Source organism: Podarcis muralis, chromosome 1 (genome assembly GCF_964188315.1).
Source record: "Podarcis muralis chromosome 1, rPodMur119.hap1.1, whole genome shotgun sequence".
Classification (NCBI taxonomy): domain Eukaryota; kingdom Metazoa; phylum Chordata; class Lepidosauria; order Squamata; family Lacertidae; genus Podarcis; species Podarcis muralis.
In genome coordinates, this window is record NC_135655.1 from 119,098,207 (window position 1) to 119,118,475 (window position 20,269).

The 20,269-nt window shown below is 43.9% G+C and overlaps 1 protein-coding gene across 2 annotated transcripts in view; it reads right to left on the bottom strand.

Moving 5' to 3' along the window:
- Positions 1-1,927, bottom strand: part of COL5A2 (collagen type V alpha 2 chain) — a 170,176-nt gene extending 168,249 nt beyond the window's left edge. Inside the window, exons 1-2 of one of the 2 annotated variants that reach the window (XM_077917254.1) lie at positions 1,850-1,927; positions 1,261-1,393 (exon numbers count right to left, since the gene is read on the bottom strand). In XM_077917254.1, coding sequence (XP_077773380.1) covers positions 1,261-1,363 — 103 coding nt within the window. In that variant the 5' untranslated portion in view covers positions 1,364-1,393; positions 1,850-1,927. Of the gene's footprint in view, positions 1-1,260; positions 1,707-1,849 lie in introns of those variants that run through there. The other variant, XM_077917251.1, reaches the window with a different exon arrangement.
- Between the last annotated feature and the right edge of the window lie 18,342 nt (positions 1,928-20,269).

Below are 20,269 nucleotides of genomic sequence, written 5' to 3' on the forward strand. Positions count from 1 at the left end.
TAATTACACCTCTGTGTACAGATGGCTTCGGAGGGGGCTGTGTGTTTCCCATTGTCTTCCCATTTCAAATCGGTCCTGTCTGAAGCCCTGGTGCAAATCATCTTGAGCCAGCTGAGAAGGTTACATAAAGGCTCTGCCGGTCTGCTTGCACAATGTACAGAACTGGAAAAGGGCTTGTCTTCCTTTGCAAGAGGAGGGGGGAACCCTCTGACCTGGTTCAAACCTGAACCACGTATCGAGCATTTTACTGCATTCTGTACAAAGACAATTGTGCATCCTACTAACACCGTTTTAACAATGCAATCCAGTAGTTTGCAAGCGATCTTTATATAAGTTTCACCTTATTCTCAGTTCCAATTTGTGACAAATATATCGGATACTTTCACTGCCACATGCGACTTTCCAGCTAGCCAAAATATATTAAGACAGCAGAATCTACCTATTATGAAACCCTCCCAAAATTTGCATTTTAATTGATACAAATCGGAAGCAAACAGGCCAGCTGAAAAGGAAACCATCTCCAATGCCACGAAGACAAGTACCCGAGCCTCCTAACTTCCTGTCCTCTCTAACATCAGGGGACAAAATGCCAATATCCAGATAACACAGAAGTCTGAAGGGTGGGAACACAGTATGTCAGAAGTCTGGATTCCGTCAAGCCCAAGTCGCTGGGCAACAGGGAGACAGCTCTCTCTCCCGAAAAGAGAAAGAGAAAAGCGGAGAAAAAGAGAATAAAGTTCTGTGTAATTCTCTCAAACAAAGAATGGAATAAAACAGATGTAGTTCAGGCAGTGCATAAGGACTCCACCCTTCCAAGTCCTTGTGTTTACTTCTCTCTCTCGCTCTCGCTCTCGCTCTCCTCAAAATGTTCCAAAAGTTTCGTCCCTACCACTCTCTTTTGTTGCAACACACATACACACACACAAAATAAAACTTTCCACAATCTCACACAGAGGGGTAATGCCAAGTAACAGGGTTTTTCACTGCAGAGATTCCCCCCCCCTCTCGTTTGCTTTGTTGTATATTTCATTGTTCTTTACTTACTCCCGTGTTTGCACAGAAAGCAAAAGACGTTTCAACTTTTGAAACTTATATATACTCCAGCCCGTTTCTTTTCAAGCCCCCATTTCACAACAGTGACACACAGGGGAGAGACCACACTGACACACGCACACAACAGCCCCTTCCAGACTTCCCGATCCACCGTTACTCAACGTATGCAAGCAACAAAAGAAGAAGAATTGGAAGAAAATAACTCACCCCCTTCAAACTCTTCTTCCTCTTGTGTTCGTATTGTTCGCAAACATCCTAGAAAAGCAATAAGAATGACCAAAGTTCTTCTTTGAGTCCAGGTTGCCATCATGTCTAAATATTAGACATGTATATCCTCCTCCTGGGGCGGGCGGGGTGGGGGGGATGCAAAAAAAAAAGTGTAAAAATATTATTTGAACACCATGAAGCCAGCTCTTTTCCTTTCAGCACTCACGCAGGATGAAACAGAAAAGAAGTCTGCCAGTTCCCCGATGCTTGCTTGCTTTAAAAAAGAAAAAGAAAAAAACTGCACTAGCTCTCGCAGAGTCTGCAAACACCCCCCCCCCTCCAAAGTGATGCAGCTTTAAATAGGAAGAATGCTGCCTCCACGTTTTTTCCTGCCCCTTTTCAGTTTCTTGAGGCTCATAATCATCCAGTCCCTGGCAAGAAATAGCGTGATTTTTCCCTCTATTTTTTTTTTTTAACATGCACAGTTTTTGAGAGGAGGTTTGGTTTTGTGTCCTCCCCCCCCCCCCCTCTCTGCTGTTGTTCAGGAAAAGATCTCCTATGTAAAGAATTTATTGGGAGCAGAACATACTTGGCGGAGGTAAGATGACTCTACCACTCGCACTCTTGGAAGGAGGAGAAGGGAGGCTGAGATGCTAGGTCACTCTTTATATAGTAACGGGCCAGGGAAAGGGAGACGTAGCCCCCCTCCTCCAAGCTTCTGGGAAGAGGCTTCACACACACACACACACACACACACACACACACACACAACAGAGCTTTTCCTTGTTGATGACTGTCTGGGAGTTTTAACCATTCTCCTTTCCCTCTAGCTGCTGCATTCTCTAAGGCTACCCTCGTCTCCTAGGTGACCGTGAAAGCTGCCCTTCTCTCCCTCCCCTAATGGTGGCAGGGAAACCCAGTGTGCAAACTGGTCATTTCTATGCCCGGGGCAGGCTCTAGCTTCTAGACCTGTGTGAGTGCCTGGAGGCGGTTGGAGGATGGATGGTGGCTAACAGATTGAGGTTGAATCCTGACAAGACAGAAGTACTGTTTTTGGGGGACAGGGGGTGGGCGGGTGTGGGGGATTCCCTGGTCCTAAATGGGGTAACTGTGCCCCTGAAGGACCAGGTGCACAGCCTGGGAGTCATTCTGGACTCACAGCTGTCCATGGAGGCGCAGGTTAATTCTGTGTCCAGGGCAGCTGTCTACCAGCTCCACCTGGTACACAGGCTGAGACCCTACCTGCCTGCAGGCTGTCTTGCCAGAGTGGTGCATGCTCTAGTTATCTCCCGCTTGGACTACTGCAATGCTCTATGTGGGGCTACCTTTGAAGGTGACCTGGAAACTGCAATTAATCCAGAATGCGGCAGCTAGACTGGTGACTGGGAGTGGCCGCCGGGACCACATAACACAGATTCTGAGAGATCTGCATTGGCTTCCAGTACGTTTCCCAGCACAATTCAAAGTGTTGGTGCTGACCTTTAAAGCCCTAAATGGCCTCGGCCCAGTATACCTGAAGGAGCGTCTCCACCCCCATCGTTCAGCCCGGACACTGAGATCCAGCGCCGAGGGCCTTCTGGCAGTTCCCTCATTGCGAGAAGTGAGGTTACAGGGAACCAGACAGAGGGCCTTCTTGGTAGTGGCGCCCACCCTGTGGAACACCCTCCCTTCAGATGTGAAGGAAATAAGTAGCTATCCTATTTTTAAAAGACATCTGAAGGTTTTCAGGGAAGTTTTTAATATTTAACGCTGTATTGTTTTTAATACTTGATTGGGAGCCGCCCAGAGTGGCTGGGGAAACTCAGCCAGATGGGCGGGGTATAAATAATAAATTATTATTATTATTATTATTATTATTATTATTATTATTATTATTATTATTAGACCATGCAACGGAGGTTCAAGAAAGGTTGTGGGCCTTAAAGTGTTAAGTGTTGCTGAAATTCGATGGCCTCACCTGCTGATACGCCCCTGTTCTGCGGCTGCTGTGCAAAACAAACACGCAAACACACAAAAACAAGTCCGCTGACCGCCAGTCAGACCTCCCTTGACCACCAGCAATTTTTTAATACATCCCCATGACAAGGGACCACAAAATCGGATGGACAAGGGGCTGCTTCTCATGTTAGACCTTTGTCGCATTCACACCATGGCTTCCTTCCAAGGAATCCTAGGAACCCGTCGCAGATCTACAATTCCCATCGCTCTTAACAAACTACAGTTCCCAAGGTTCCTTGCAGGGAGTATGTGCTTTAAATACTTTTTGTGGGGGGTGACTTGACACACCAGCAACCCTCTGTTTGGCTCCTCGGAAAACGAGTGATGGACTACCGTGAAAATGGCAGAGTTTAGACTTCTTGCTTTCGCCCCCAAACTGTTCTGTGTCATCCGTTGCTGGCTAACCATAATGCAAAGATAACTGGTGGGCAGAAAGAGGTGTCTAGCTCACCTTCTGCTCTTCCAGAACTGGTCCCCTTGAGGCCCCCATCTCCATCTTAGCATCAAAGCCAACTTGGGGGGGGGGGCGCAAGATGTGAAAAGGTGTACATCCCCTTCTCATCTATTCTCCCCTGCCTGGCATTAAGATGTAAGCACAGGGGGTGGCAAAGCCACAGGTAGTTCTCCTTCGAGGAAAAACAAGTTGTAAATTTTAGATCACTCTTTCAAAGTTTCCCCCCTCCCAAAGATGCCCCCTTGACTCTCACTGCCCAGGAGACCACTACCCCTTAGGAGTCTGTTATGTACTGAGTTGAATAGGATCCAAAATGCAGCAGTCTGATTGGTCCTAGAACAATAGGATCCAAAATGCAGCAGTCTGATTGGTCCTAGAACAATAGGATCCAAAATGCAGCAGTCTGATTGGTCCTAGAACAATAGGATCCAAAATGAAACAGTCTGATTGGTCCGCAGGAGCCACCTAATCCAGCTCCAGGTGGAAGTGAATCCGCAACCTGATTGGCCTACAGGAGAATCCCGGAATTAGCCAATCACATGGGGCCCATTGTGTAAATAATGTATATAAAGCAGACAATTTGCGGGAACTGGCATTCCTCACTATGAGCTGAATAAAGAGCATGAAATCCACACTGTATGTTTCAGAGTCCTTGCCTGTAGCCGGGCACTTCTGCGGAGGGGTCAGGTTTCCATCTAGCATTTGTGGCACTGCCACTCCCTCTGGCCTGGGACCCATTCAGCCTCAATGGCAGAGGCTGAACTCCCCCTGGCTGTGGATGGTCTCTCCTCAGCCTTTGTAACATGATCCTGGCTTTTTTTTTTTTTTACCCAGATGGAGCCTGGCCCAGGGCTTGGTGTAATGTCAGGTCCTCCTTCAGTGAGGAGGCCCATGGCTAAGGCAACTAGTGATCCACCTCTGGTGCCAAGCCCGAGGACAATTTGGGCTCTTGCTTCCAAGATGCCTACCTGTGTTTGTTCCTGTAGCTCAGTGGTTTAAACAGTAGAATGCAAAGGGGATCCATTTAGGATATTTGAGGGATGGAGGAGAAGGCAAGCCGTTAGACGAGAACGAGCCCCCACTGGTCCACAGACTCCTAGTTATTCCACTTACCTGGGCCCGCCACAGCAGAGGAGGCAACCTGAGTGGTTTCAGCAAAGCCTAACTTTCCTGGACCCTCTGCCTGAGACCCCATCAAGAAAGATTAGTCCTTCTGCAAGACCTGCCAAGGAAAACAAGGAACTTATTTATGTATGCTACAACAGCGGCAAGGGTCTTGATAGCACAAGGATGGATGAATGAAGTAAAGTTAAAGGATAAAGGGACCCCTGACCATAGGTCCAGTCGTGGCCGACTCTGGGGTTGCGGGGCTCATCTCGCTTTATTGGCCGAGGGAGCCGGCGTACAGCTGGTCATGTGGCCAGCATAACTAAGCCGCTTCTGGCAAACCAGAGCAGTGCACGGAAACGTTTACCTTCCCGCCAGAGTGGTACCTATTTATCTACTTGCACTTTGAGGTGCTTTTGAACTGCTAGGTTGGCAGGAGCAGGGACCGAGCAACGGGAGCTCACCCTGTCGCGGGGATTCGAACCGCCAACCTTCTGATTGGCAAGTCCTAGGCTCTGTGGTTTAACCCACAGTGCCACCTGCATCCCTGGACAAATGAAGAAACCCTGACAAAAGAACAGTGGCAAGAGAAATTGATGGACTACGCAGAACTGGCCAAATTGACATACAAATTGCGAGACAAGGACAACTGTGACTTCAAGGAAGAATGGGAACTTTATACAAACAATCTGAAAACACAACAAACTGAATTGGACTCCTTGGCAGGTTTTGAATAAGCATACACAAATTTATTGTTGATAACATGAAGGATAGATATGTAAGGATACAGTGGTACCTCGGGATGCGAACGGGATCCGTTCCGGAGCCCTGTTCACATCCTGAATGGAACGCAAGACGCGACAGCGTGTCTGCACGTGCGCGGGTCGTGTTTTGCCACTTCTGCGCATGCGCGTGACGTCATTTTGAGCATCTGCGCATGCGCGAGCGGCGAAACCTGGAAGTAACATGCTCCGTTACTTCCGGGTTGCCGTGAAGCTCAACCCGAAAGCGCTCAACCTGAAGCACATTCAACCCGAGGTATGACTGTATATATAATTTTATAATATGCAGAGAAAATATGGGCAGCGAAATCAAGGAAAGGAGCTGAGGAAAGTCCATGGGGGGGGAATTATGTAGGTGATTGTATAATTTGTTATGTGGAAATTGAGCAATAAAACAATATTTTTTAAAAAAGAAAGAAAGATTAGTCCTTCTGCACTGGTGGAATAATCACATCCCACTTTCTGTAGAAGAACCAAGTTCCCCAGTGAAGCTGCTGATTCTCCAGGCGAAGGAGAACCCAAGGAGCCGTAGAGGTCTCTCATCTACCCTCCCTGTGCACAGTGATTCTGATAGCAATTGGAGACCCCTGCAGCTATAATTAGTTTAAGAAAAACAAGAGATATAGCTGCATGCCTCACATCAAGCCTAATCAGTAATTCGTGATCATTCTGACTGCTGGGGCTGCAAAGGGCTGGATGATAAAATATGTGTGGAACAAGTCAGTTTCAAGGCTAGGGAAAGGAGGGGTTAGGAAGCAAGCAAAGTACTGGGTGGTGTTGTTGTTTTTTTGGGGGGGCGGTTTAAACAATATTTATTTTTTACCAACAACCAAACACAAACAGTGAAGCCCCCCAGGCAGCTGATACATTGGGTATACATAATCAATGATAACATATTCAAATCAACCATATGCACAATTTTATATATGTTAACACTCCTCCATCCACAAAGTTTATTTAACATTTAACATTTTAATTGCCCCAATTTGTTCAAACCTACCCAAATAATTCAATATCTTCCCAAACCAATCCTCCTCTTTCTCACTGACCTTAAACCCTTTCATTCTGTGTATCTTCACAGTTAGATATTCTAAAATTATAATATTATTCAGTTTTTCCCCCTCCATTGGTTCACCCCTAGCTCTTCTGTATTTTCCCAGTTACTCGCTATAAACTGTCTGGCTGCAGTTACTGTCAATTTTACCCATTTACATTCCTCTTTTGTTTTTAATTTGGTGCTACTCAGACTAATAAGAACCATTGATTTAGATATCCCCACCTTCCTACCCACAATTCCAGATATTTATATACCAATCTGTTTCCAAAATTCATTAACTAACAGACAATCCCACCACAAAGCAAAGCACTGGTAAACAGAGTGAGAAGAAATCCCATGAAATAGGGGATCTAAGTGACCAGAGAGGCATAAAGGCTGAAGGATGTGGTGTAGACTACTGAGGGGAAGGTAGAAGCCTAGGGGAAAGAGGTGGAAAAGAAGGTTAAGTGTGACAGGAAGTTGTGGAAATGAAGGGTCAATGAAAGAGGGGCCATGGAGGAACATCAGACAAAGAAAGAGGGGCCTAAGGAATTGCAGAAGAAACTCAGAAAGAGACAGAAGCGGCGGTGCACTGTTGGCAGAGAAAGAGGGAACAAGACTATGGCTGAATACACAATATGAAGAGCACGCTTCACCAAAGAATCCTAGGATCTGTAGCTTGTTAAGGGTGCTGGGAACTGCAGCTCTTTGTGAGGTAAACTACTGTTTCCATATTTCATTGGGTGTGGGGAAGCAGGGCCGTCTTACCCATAGGTGCTAGGGGTACAGGGCACCCGGGCGCTGGGATCTCAAAGGCGCCAGGTCAAGAGTCCAAGGCCTGAGAGTTGAGTCTGGGGAAGAGCCCGCCTGTCGGTCGGAGTGCCACGGCAGGCTCTGCTGCTGCGGGAGGCTCTGTGCTGCGAGTTCGGAGGCGACAGAGCCAGAGAGATGCTGAGGCAGCCGGCCGGCTCTGCCCTTCTGCGCTCCTGGGACTGGGCAACTGGGAGGGGCGCCGGGCGGATCTTTGCACCCTGGCACCGCATATGCTTAAGACCAGGGGTAGGCAACCTAAGGCCGGGGGCCAGATGTGGCAATCTCCTTCTCAGTCTAGCCCACGGACAGTCCAGGAATCAGCATGTTTTACATGAGTAGAAGGTGTCCTTTTATTAAAAATGCATCTCTGGGCTATTTGTGGGGCCTGCCTGGTGTTTTTACATGAGTAGAATGTGTGCTTTTATTTAAAATGCATCGCTGGGTTATTTGTCGGGCATAGGAATTCATTCATTTATTTATTTTTCAAAATATAATCCGGCCCACCACATGGTCCAAGGGACGGTGGACCGGCCCACGGCTGAAAAAGGTTGCTGACCCCTACTTAAGACAGCCCTGGGGGGGAAGCATTGTGTTTCAAATGTATGGTGCAAATGCAGCCGAATCCTCATCCTCAGACGCTGCCTGTATCTTTTAGAGTTGTATCACTCAACACTCACTCAACACTCATCACTGAATGTTCTCTCACATATGTTCAAAACAGTTTTTTGGGTTTTTTTACTAAAACGTTAGCTTTCTTGGAGTGGAAAAGAACATAACAAACAAAAAAAAAACAATCACTGCAATCAATTATAAACCTGACTTGCATACTTGAGAGGAGTGTTTTGGAACACACAACGGAATGAACATATCTTGTAGCAAAATCACAGTGAATAATGTATTGTGTGCAACAACTGTTCCACTACATAATAGGAATGTTTATCATACTAGATTTTTAGGTGAGTTCAGGAATTTTAATTTGTATACAGTAGGCTGTGGTAATAGAAGAAACTGTTTGTTTATTTTGGCACAATGATATGGCATGTTGCTAGTGTGCAGAACTATTGGAGGTGTTTTGGCTAAATGAAGGTAAGAATCACTATATATTTGTTACATTTATTTTTGACAAATCAGATCCAAATATTTGTTAAATCAAATAACGTGAGATCATCTGTTATATGCTGGCAGAATTTTACTTAACAGGTTGTACAATTCTGGTTGTTATTAGAGTCTGCAAGAAGATGTATATGTTTAGTCACACACCCAATCATTTTCACTATTAAAGATTGTATTGGTTTCATTACCCATTCATGAAAATTGCAGTTGTTCCATTCTATATTTGTTTCATTACTCTCATTAGTTGCATTCGCATACAGATGACTCTGAAAAGTTTCTTATCTACCAAAGCGACAATAGGCACCAAAGTCAGCAATAAGCACTAGAGATGTCAGACAGGGTTGTATGTTAGCGGCCTCTTTACTATTCACTTCATTTAGTAAGGACTAAAGAGAGGCTGATTCTTCCTGTTATGTACTGAAGTTCTCACCCTGGGCCAGCAGGGGGATACTGTAGATAGTTATGCAAATGAAGGATCGAAAAGTGACGTTCAGTGATTGCATAGTTTTGTATGCAAATGAAGGATCAAAAAGTGACGTTCAGTGATTGGATAGTTTTAGAAAATGGCAACAGTTACATTGTTCTGGAGCTCTATATAAGCAGGCTGACTGAGCTCCTCAGCTTAGTTCTGTTCCAGCTTACAAATAAAGAGCTGCTTTGGAAGAATCGCTGTGTCGTCTGATATGTTCGCCCACAACTTAACACTTCCTTTATTAAGCACTCTAGCTGGAAGATCCAATGAAACTCTGATATCTGTCTGTTTAAGAGATTACTCATTCTGTGTTATGGAAAAGGTGGCTGAATTCTTTCTCTCCCCAATACAAACTAGAAAGCATTCACTCCCCTTGGGTGAATCTATCAGTTTTCTTATTTCATTTATTCTGTTCATATCACCTTTCATTGATGGCCATGATGCAATTATTCCACTGGTGAGAGTGTTATTATCACCACCTAGCATTCAACATTCAGCCAACAAACCTTAGACATCATTCCTAAAGAAAAAGGCACCAGGGAAACTGTGGCTCAGTACAGTGGTAGCTCGGGTTAAGAACTTAATTCATTCCGGAGGTCCGTTCTTAACCTGAAACTGTTCTTAACCTGAGGTACCACTTTAGCTAATGGGGCCTCCCGCTGCCGCTGCGCTGCTGCCACGTGATTTCTGTTCTCATCCTGAAGCAAAATTCTTAACCCGAGGTACTATTTCTGGGTTAGTCTGTAACCTGAAGCGTCTGTAACCCGAGGTACCACTGTAGTAAGAAGCACCTGCATTTCTTGCAGAAGTTCCCCAAATTAAATCTCTCACGTATCCAGTTATATGGATCAGGTGAAAGGTGATTCAAAAGATATAAGTGTGTACCCAGTGACGTGTGAAAGTAATTCAACTCATGCAGTACAACTGCCCTTTCCTTCCTGCTGACCCCAAATTATGCTCCCTGGAGCAGATTTTAAGGGGGCTGCAGGGGGGTGTGGACAGGAAAGGGAAGTTCCATTTTGCAAATGTAAGAGCAGCACTGGATACCCCCCATATCCTGGAGTGCTTGCAGAACTGCTGCCATCCAGAATAGGCAATGCTCACTTGATATGAGGCAGTTCCTTCGAGCAGGACTCACATCCGTCTGCAACTAGCAGATACCCCACTTCCTAATCCCTGCTTCGGAGGGACTCTCCAGTTATTCAGATGTGAGGAAATGTATCTGCTCTGAAGCACTTTCATCTCTGCTTTTTATTAAGGACTCCCAGGCTAAGCTCAGCCTCCAAAAGCAGATACCAGTGCAAAGCTCAAACATTATTTTTGTGTGTGTTTCCCCAAAGCACTTGCATCCAGGCATAATGCATTTGAGTGGTATTGCTTATTTACTTCCATACATTTATAGCCTACGTTTCTTCCATCATGGAACTTAAGGCAGCATAAATGCAATTCCCAGGCAGGAACCCATCTAGACAGTTACTAGAGAGGGAGATGCGGGTGGCGCTGTGGTCTACACCACTGAGCCTCTTAGGCTTGCCAATCAGAAGGTTGGCGGTTCGAATCCCTGTAACGAGGTGAGCTCCATTGCTCTGTCCCTGCCAACCTAGCAGTTTGAAAGCATACCAATGCAAGTAGATAAATACCGTATTGGCCTGAATATAAGCCTCACTTTCCCCATCAAATTCCGACTGTGAAAAGTTAAAGTGCAGCTTAAATTCACGACCTTACAAAAATTGGCTTTTACGATATCGCTTTTACGATATTCAATTTTAAAGGTGTGGCTTGTTTTTGGGCGTGGCTTATCTTTGGGGCAATATGGCAGGTACTCCTGTGACAGAAAGGTAAACGGTGTTTCTGTGCACTCTGGTTTCCCTCACGGTGTTCTGTTCTGCCAGAAGCAGTTAAGTCATGCTGGCCACATGACCCGGAAAGCTGTCTGTGGACAAACGCCGGCTCCATTGGCCTGAAAAGCGAGATGAACACCGCAACCCCATAGTCGCCTTTGACTGGACTTAACCATCCAGGGGTCCTTTACCTTTTTTAGAGAGAGGTGTACATCTGTGGCTGTGTGTACATGAGTGTGTGCAAGAATGTGGCCACATTGTATATTTTTCTATGTAGTGGGGGGGGGGGGGAGAGAGAAGGAGAAAATAAAAATGTGTCCGCTGGTCCAAAATGTTGGCAGCCTAACTTAAGGGGTTTTTCACTCAGCCGATAAGAAAGCTAGCTTGTCCTTATTGAAGTGTTTGGCCAGTTATACTGATCTTCCGCTGCACCTTGCCTTGCAAGAAAACATTGCATGTATCTGAGGGTGAATCAACTCAGCAGGGCTGGCCTGCAATGTTTTGCTGTTTGAGGCAAAAAACCCCCACTGCTGTATCCCCTGTGGGTACAGGCACATCCCATAGCCATGCCCCCACCGCAGGAAGCACAGACATGGCAGTGGGAGGGCTCACCCTCAGAGGAGGCGAGTTACTCACTCCTCGGGTCCAGATCAGTTGCCTCACCTCACCTCATGGGTGGGCCGGCCCTAGAACTAAGTATTGTGTTCTAGAATATATACACACACACAGTCTGTAGTCCGCTGGCAGTAGGAGTACAATATGGGCATGTCTTTAAGTTAACATCTTACATTAAAAACCTGACAGTACCGAACTATTGAAGGCTTTTCACCAACGCCAGACTAAACGTCTTTCTTTCTGCAGTGTTGAGAGGAGTTCCCTACCAGGACAGACTTTGCTCATGTGCTCAAGACATCGATTCCATAAAACATATTTTGTTGCAGTGTGCAAAATATGAGCAAGCCAGGGCTGAACTGATACTACCCTTGCTGGTACCTTTCCCGGGAAAAATCAGAGGCTCACTATGTCAGGTTCCTATTGGAAGACCGGACAAATGCTAGAACATTAGCAGTGGCAAAGTTTTTATCAGTGGTTACAAGAACCAATGATCCCTATATTCTGAACAAAATGCTTGCTTAACCTGGAGGTGGGCTGTATGAATTGTGTATTGCTTTGTAACAATTTGTTGGGTCTCTGGACCGTAATAAAGATTGATGATATATACAAGAATCCTCTGCAACATGGTAGAGTCTGAGGTGGAGGTGCTTGGCAGATAAAAGTGGATGCAGAGAGGAATCTGTGAATATAGGAACATTGAAAATCATGGGTGTCTTGTTGTTTTGTTTTGTTTTGTTTTGTTTTGTTTTGTTTTGTTTTGTTTTGTTTTGTTTTGTTTTGTTTTGTTTAAGCTTCATTTGCTGTCTTGGAAACAAGCTAGTGGAAGAGTCAAATCAACCAAAGCAGGTACTAACTCTGGGCATGAGGACAGTGTACATCCTGACAAAAAGATAGTGGCAAATTGCCTGCTGATCTAAATGGTCCTGGCATGAATCAACTGACAAATGAGAATATTCTACTACGTCGAACCCTTGGACTCAGCTACATTGGCAAAGAAAAAGCGCTTTATATGCGTTGTACATGCATTATAACACTGTGACACCAGATGGCGCTGTGGAGTTCCGTTTTTGCCCACCCGATTTCTCATACAAAGTTCACAATGCATTTAACTGAAACTCTTCTTTGGCGTATCTAGATCCAGCCCTGAAGATAGCTGAATTACGGTATTTCTTTGTTAGTTCTATTCCCCTACTCTTTACTCAAAAGAACACCACGTTTTATCATATGTGGTGGGATTGCAAAAAGGAAAAAGCTTATTGGGAAATAATATATAACGAGTTGAAGAAAATGTTGAAAATAAGTATTGTAAAAAAAAACAGAAGCCTTTCTACTAGGTATCTTAGGCCAAGATATACCAAAAGAAAAGAGGACTTTATGTATGCCACTACAACTGTGAGAATGTTGATTGCACAAAATTGGAAGACTGGAGAAATACCAACTAAAGAACAATGGCAAGAGAAGTTGATGAACTATGCAGAATTGGCAAAAATGACAGACTACAAGAAAAAAGACAACAGTGACTTTGGGGAAAAAATGGGAACCATTTATATTATATTTGCAGCAACAAAGAAAGTCTATAGACTTGATGGCAGGATTTAAAGAAACATTCGCATCATCAGTAGTAGAAAATGTGTAGAAGATAGAGAAATATGGTGTACTTATTTTTATCTTTATGTTTTTAGGTTAGATGTTATTGTATAAATATGTTATTAGTACTTTTTCTTTTAGGAGGTAGCAAGATGAGTGAAAGGAGAAACAAATCAGAAGCGGAAGATGGGGGAAGGGAGGGAGGGAGGAATGCATAGTAAATGTTATGAATATGAGATGTATGTAATGAATGAAAAAGAAAATTGAATAAAAATAAAATGAACAAAAGAACACCACGTTAGGCTATCAAACTTTGGCTTTATAAACTCTTTGGCATTTTCCTTGGCACTGGTATTCCACATATGTTTAATTTTCTGTTTCATAAGAATTCATGTAAACGTTGTTGGTTTTTTTCCCTTTTAAAATAAACAACTATTTCAGTTATTATTCTGTTGCCAGTGGATTAGAAGTATGTGATACATTGCAATAAAACACACACACACAAAGAAAGCTTTAAAGAGCTAGTACACACCCGCTCTGTTGGCTTCCTCATGTAAGCCTGCATTGAATTCCAAAACTTCACTGAATTCAAAAGGAGTTTAGCACACACAAAGTTCAGTTCCAGAGAGACAGAGAGAGAGAGAGAGAGAGAGAGAGAGAGAGAGAGAGAGAGAGAGAGAGAGAGAGTGTAGATGATTGTACGTCTTTCCAACACAAAAAAATTAGATGACAATCTTCCACATTATCTATTGCCCTATGGATATTAAATTAGAGCAGGCATAGGCAAACTCTGCCCTTGGGGACTACAATTCCCACCACATCTGACCAGTGGTCCTGTTAGCTAGGGATCATGGGAGTTGTAGGCCAAAAACATCTGGAGGACCGAGTTTGCCTATGCCTGAATTAGAGGCTGATTTTGGGTCAGTCTTCAAGATGTAACATAGCCGTATTTTTCGCTCTATAGGACGCACCAGACCACAAGACGCACCTAGTTTTTGGAGGAGGGAAACAAGAAAAAAAAATATTCTGAATCTCAGAAGCCAGAAGTGCAGTGAAAGCAGCAATCCCTCTTGCTGTTCTGGCTTCTGGGATAGCTGTGCAGCCTGCATTCGCTCCATAAGACGCACACACATTTCCCCTTACTTTTTAGGAGAGAAAAAGTGAGTCTTATAGAGCAAAAAATATGGTACTTTAGGACTATTGCATTCTATGCCAATAAAGATTGATTGATTGATTGATTGATTGATTGATTGATTAGTACACTTTTATAGGCAAGTAAAGTTATACAACCCAATCCAATGGGACTTACACTTGGGTAAATCTACAGAGGATCATAGCGTAAGTGCTATTAGAGTCCTTTCCTGATACCCCAAATCAACCGCCTGAAGCAGGTGCCTCACTCTGCCTAACGGCAGAAACTTGTATGTTGTAACTTATATAGCCATGGCTTCCCGCAAAGAATCTAGGAGCTGTCATTTGTTAAGAGTGCTGAGAGTTGTTAAGAGTTACAGCTCCCAGGACCCTTCTCAAATGACAGTTCCCAGGATTCCTTGGGAGAACCATGAATGTTAAAGTAGTATGATAATGCAGCTGTTGACCTAACTCAAATCCTCTCCTAGTTCAAATTAAAATAGGAAATGGGTTGGGGGTGGGGTTTACTGAAGATTAAGAAGACAATCGCAAGTTGTTTCACTGGGTCAGTAGTTGTGTGAAATGTGAAACCGATGAATGCGTTTCTTCTGTCAAAGCAGTTCATGGCAGACAATACAGAGAGCTTAAGCTGAATTATACGCAAGAGTGACAAATCCGGTACATGTTATGACTAACATTTGAGCATTTCTCCATACTTCTATTTAACCAACATTTGCAGTAGGCGTTCATAATAAGAGAAGGTATCGACATTCGATAAAATTAGGGCACTGATCAACATCAGAAAACGATGCTCTCTTCTCTGTTGCAATCATGGTGAGACTGGGCCAAGTTTACAAATGGCTCTAGCGCCAAAGGCCTCCCTGTGGCGAAAGGAGCGCAAGGGTTTGCCCCGGAGAGGGGTACGTAAGAAGGAAGGAAGACTCAAATACAAGGAGCATCGGCCTTTTCCGCTGCCCTTGCCCAGCCCACAGCCCATTGGTCCGCTGGGATGGGGGTGGGACGACGGCCACCCTGTAGCCAGGTGGATGGCCCCCTAATCTTGGGAAGCCTCACACTGGATCGCAAACCCTGCCCACCTCTCGGAGGGGGTGAGCGGTAATTCCATAAATTTTTCCAATTTAGAATAGTGTTAATGAGGTGAATAGATTTGAGACTACCCATTACATAACGCAGAATCTGGTTAACTACAGGTTGTGTGTGCATTCCATCTCTCCTACTGGATGTTATTTGTGGAAAGAGCTTCATCGTTTGAAGAGATTTACAGACATGATCTGTCTGCAGTACAGACATCGATAAGCCACAGCTGCAGAAACACCCATGTATCTGTTTCACAATAGAGATGCATATAAATCTTTATGCCCACGTTTTAGACCTGCGCTCCAGTCCAAAGCCTGATGGATTCTCCAGTGAGCGTTCCCCCATTCACGTCAACATCTGCATCCAATTGGCTACCCAGAACTGCCCCTCCACAATGTTGATGTTAATGTGAACCCTGGGTGCCCCAGTGAACAATTGGTTCATAGTAAGAGGGGGTGACTTTCAGGAATGAAAGATGAGACTCCAAATCCAGGATAATAAACAATATCCCAAGATATTTCACTTACTCGTATCCTTCAGGGAGGACATTAGATGCTCCCGTGCTCAAATGTAGGGACCCAAATGAAGAACAGATTTTTTTCCCCTAGACATGTGAGTTATTTTCTGTGAATGAATCCAATTTCCTTGGACCTAATATCCCAGTAAAGTTCTAAATTGGAACGATCAAGCAAGTATTTTCAGCGTGAAGTTAATTCATGCCCTCATGCCTGGCTTTGCTTACACCAAGGGTAGCCAACACAGGGCCCACCCTAAGATGTTGTCAGGCTACAACCCCTGTTGTTGTTGTTGTTTAGTTGTTTAGTCGTGTCCGACACTTCGTGACCCCATGGACCAGAGCACGCCAGGCACTCCTGTCTTCCACTGCCTCCCGCAGTTTGCTCAAACTTATGCTGGTAGCTTCGAGAACACTGTCCAGCCATCTCATCCTCTGTCGTCCCCTTCTCCTTGTGCCCTCCATCTTTCCCAACATCAGGGTATTTTCCAGGGAGTCTTCTCTTCTCATGAGGTGGCCAAAGTATTGGCACCTCAGCTTCACGATCTGTCCTTCCAGTGAGCACTCCGGGCTGATTTCCTGAAGAATGGATAGGTTTGATCTTCTTGCGGTCCATGGGACTCTCATGAGTCTCCTCCAGCACCATAATTCACAAGCATCAATTCTTTGGTGATCAGCCTTCTTTATGGTCCAGCTCTCACTTCTGCTACAACCCCTATCCGGTCTAATTAGCATGGCTAGTGGTCAGGAATGATGGGAATTGTAGTTCAGCAACACCTGGCGGGAACTAGGTTGGCTATTCTTGACTTGCACAGTTCCTGTTATTTGGGAATAACTTGCATTTCCAGTAGTAGTAGTAATAGTAGTCATTGTTGTTGTCAGACTAGGGCACAGCTGCAACTTCAGGCGCAACTTCAGGCTTTATATCTGTCACTCTGGCAAAAATTTGGTTCCAGGCCTCTGTTTCCCTACACATATCTATCAGTGCTTTCTGTTCTACAGGAATTCTGTTGTCAGTTATTATTATTATTTAATTACTTAAATTTGTATACTGCTCCTTATCAGGATAGTTCACAACATAAAAATACAAGATAAAAACAAGAACAAAAAAAAATACCCATGAACCAATAACCCCTCCTCTACCCCCCTTAGAGTCTTAGAGATGTAGCTAAATTTTGCCTAAAGAAAATATTGAGGCAAATTCGGAAGGTCCTGGTCTCTGTACAATTGGGTGGATAAAAGAGAGTGGGTATTTCAGCTAAGCTGGAATTTCTCAAATGATACTTATCTGGGGACATTTCTGAGATTTATTTTTCCTCACCCTCAGTAGAACAAGGAGGTGGAACTTTGCAGAATGTTCTCCAAATATCACCATGTTTGAGGGGAAAGAAGGCCATTTTGATGCTTATTGGTGAACACACAAACACTTTTCTTTGGAATAATTTCATGGAAGATGGTGCAAGCTTGTTTTCTCCTGTTCCAGAGGCAAGGACCCAAACCAATGGATTCAAGTTGCAAAAAAGGAAATTCTGACAAAGCATCAATAAGAACTTTTTGATGCAAAGAACAGTGGAACAGACTCCCACAAGAGGTGGTGGGCTCTCCTTCGTTAAATAAGTTGGGGTTCTTGTTGTTAAATATACCAAGAAAAAAGCACACCAAGAACTCAGGCCAATGTAAGTTTCAATAGTGGGAGTGGTCCCTACTCGCAAATCAATAGTCAATAGCAACAAAAACTAATTCATTCAAAAGTATGTATTCTGACAAGGATTACAAACTCAAATAGAGATTACAAACTAACAGAGATTGCAAACTCAAACTCATAAAATATGTATAACACAATAATTCATTACAGAATTAGAGATAAGAGTTTATGAGTAGAGATAAGTCCATATTAGTCCAGATTTGTCGTGGAGGTCTTAGTTTCAATCATTGAGCAGAAGTCAGAAGCCAATTATGGATTAGAAACCAGCACAGAAAAGCTCAAGGTACACATTGATATACCCACATGTAGTTGTTATCCTTGAGAAACGTAGAAAATAACAGGATATATTTATCCGAAAGTCTTCAAACTTACACGACCCTTTAAAAATTAGCTGATGAAGGTGAATACATCGAAAGAGGGCCATGGACTCTCCTTCATGGCATATGCAGTGGGTGCTTTAGCTGAGATTCCTGCCACTGCAGAGGGTTGGACCAGATGACCCTCAGGATACCTTCCAACACTATAATTCTATGAGTCTGTATATTTGTTCTTTATATATTTTTATTTACCTCTGGCAGCTTTAGGGTGGCTGATGGCTGAGAGAGCAAGTTTACAGTGACAATAGGGAGTGAAAGGAAGTAATTCTTACAGGAGAAAGGGATGTAAAAACATTGCCAGAATGAGAATGACTTTGGAAAAATAGGAATTGTCCAAAAACCAGACTCTGTTCCAAGGTTTGGATGTGTATGATACCTAACCACAAGAGATATAATTCACTTTCTCTACTTTTTGGGGGGGTGAAGTCACCAATGGAATTGTAGCCCAGTATAACAATATTATAAAACTGTGAAAACAGTTGCCTGGTTATTTCAAATATAGAATGAAAAGCAGATTTATTAAAAGGAGAGGTCTTTTATGTACTCTCTTCACTTTTCCATTTTCCCTCCCCGCCAACTTCTTTCCAATATTTTACAGCCTTTTACATTGTTATGGATTGACTCCATATGTGAAACAGATTTTCAAATACTTCATAGAAGTCTCGGTAAAATCCGGCTTGAAAATTTGTCATGGCTTTACGCTGCTTGTCAAACGTAAATTCGATTACTGTTCTGAATTTTAAACAAAGGTGTTTTGGACTCCGTAGGTGAGCTTATCACTAGCTATGCTTCATTTTAAGAATTTTTTTTTAATTTAAAAAAAATGCTCTTTTGAAAAACACTTCCCCTAGAGCAAGGAATGCATTCAACCTGATTGCTCAAGGATAGTCTCAAGCTGAAATCCTATGCACATTTTCCTAGGAGTAAGCCCCATTGATGATGCTAGGATTTTCAAGTAAGCACGTTCAGGACTGTGCTGCACATCTAAGGAAAGGGCCCAGCAGGTCTATACATGTACAAATCTCCCATTTCCCCAGGAGAATAAAAACAATTGCTATTTGTAACCACTGAAAATTTCCCCTTATTTAACAGGGATGGATAGTTCCTGGAGATATGCTGTTTGAGACTCCGAAGACCAATGGTTTCAGCATATTACACCAATCCTGGCCCGACTGCACCGATTGCAAATTAGTTCCCCAGGCCCAATTCAAAGTGCTGGTTTTGACCTATAAAGCCCTAAACAGCTCAGGACCGCAATACCTCAGAAACCACCTTTCTGCTTATAAGCCAACCCAGACTCTGTGTTCATCATCTGAGACCCTTCTTTGTGTGCCTCCTCCACAAGTCTGGAGGGTGACAACACAAGAAAAGTGTTATGTACTGAAGTTCTCACCCTGGGCCAGCAGGGGGATACTGTAGATAATTATGCAAATGAAGGATCGAAAGTGACGTTCAGTGATTGGATAGTTTGTATGCAAATGAAGGATCGAAAGTGACGTTCAGTGATTGGATAGTTTGTATGCAAATAAAGGATCGAAAGTGACGTTCAGTGATTGGCTAGTTACAGAAAATGGTTACTGTTGCATTCTAGTGGAGCTCTATATAAGCAGGCTGACTGAGCTCCTCAGTTCAGTTCTGTTCCAGCTTACAAATAAAGAGCTGCTTTGGAAGAATCGCTATGTCGTCTGATATGTTCGCCCACAACTTAACAAAAAGGTCTTTTCTGCAGGCTCTCCATTTGCAGAATGCTCTCCCCAGGAAGGACCACCTGGCGCCTTCATTACATCTATTTAGGTACCAGGCGAAAATGTTTAACTTCAACCAGGTGTTCGGCTGATTAACATTCTATGGCTTTTTAAATATGCTTGTGAGAGGGAGGTTATTGGTTTGTTTGTTTTTGTTTTGTTTTATATATCATATTCTCACTTTGTATTTTTTTCTGCTGTGAATTGCCCAGGGATCTTCTGATGTAGGGTAATATACTTGACATCTGATGGGAGGGTGTTCCACAGGATGGGCGCCACTACCAAGAAGGCCCTCTGCCTGGTTCCCTGTAACCTCACTTCTCGCAGTGAGGGAACAGCCAGAAGACCCTCAGAGCTGGACCTCAGTGTCTGTGCAGAACGATGGGGGTGGAGAAGCTCCTTCAGGTATACTGGGCTGAGGCCATTTAGGGCTTTAAAGGTCAGCACCAACACTTTGAATTGTGCTCGGAAATGTAATTGCATACATATAAAACCTACAGGAGATGATGCCTCCATTATCCTGGAGTTCTCATGACTTTTGATAGGAACGTAAGCAGCTGTTTTATACCCAGTCTGATCACTGGCCCATCCAGCTCAACATTGTCTGCACTGACAGAAGTC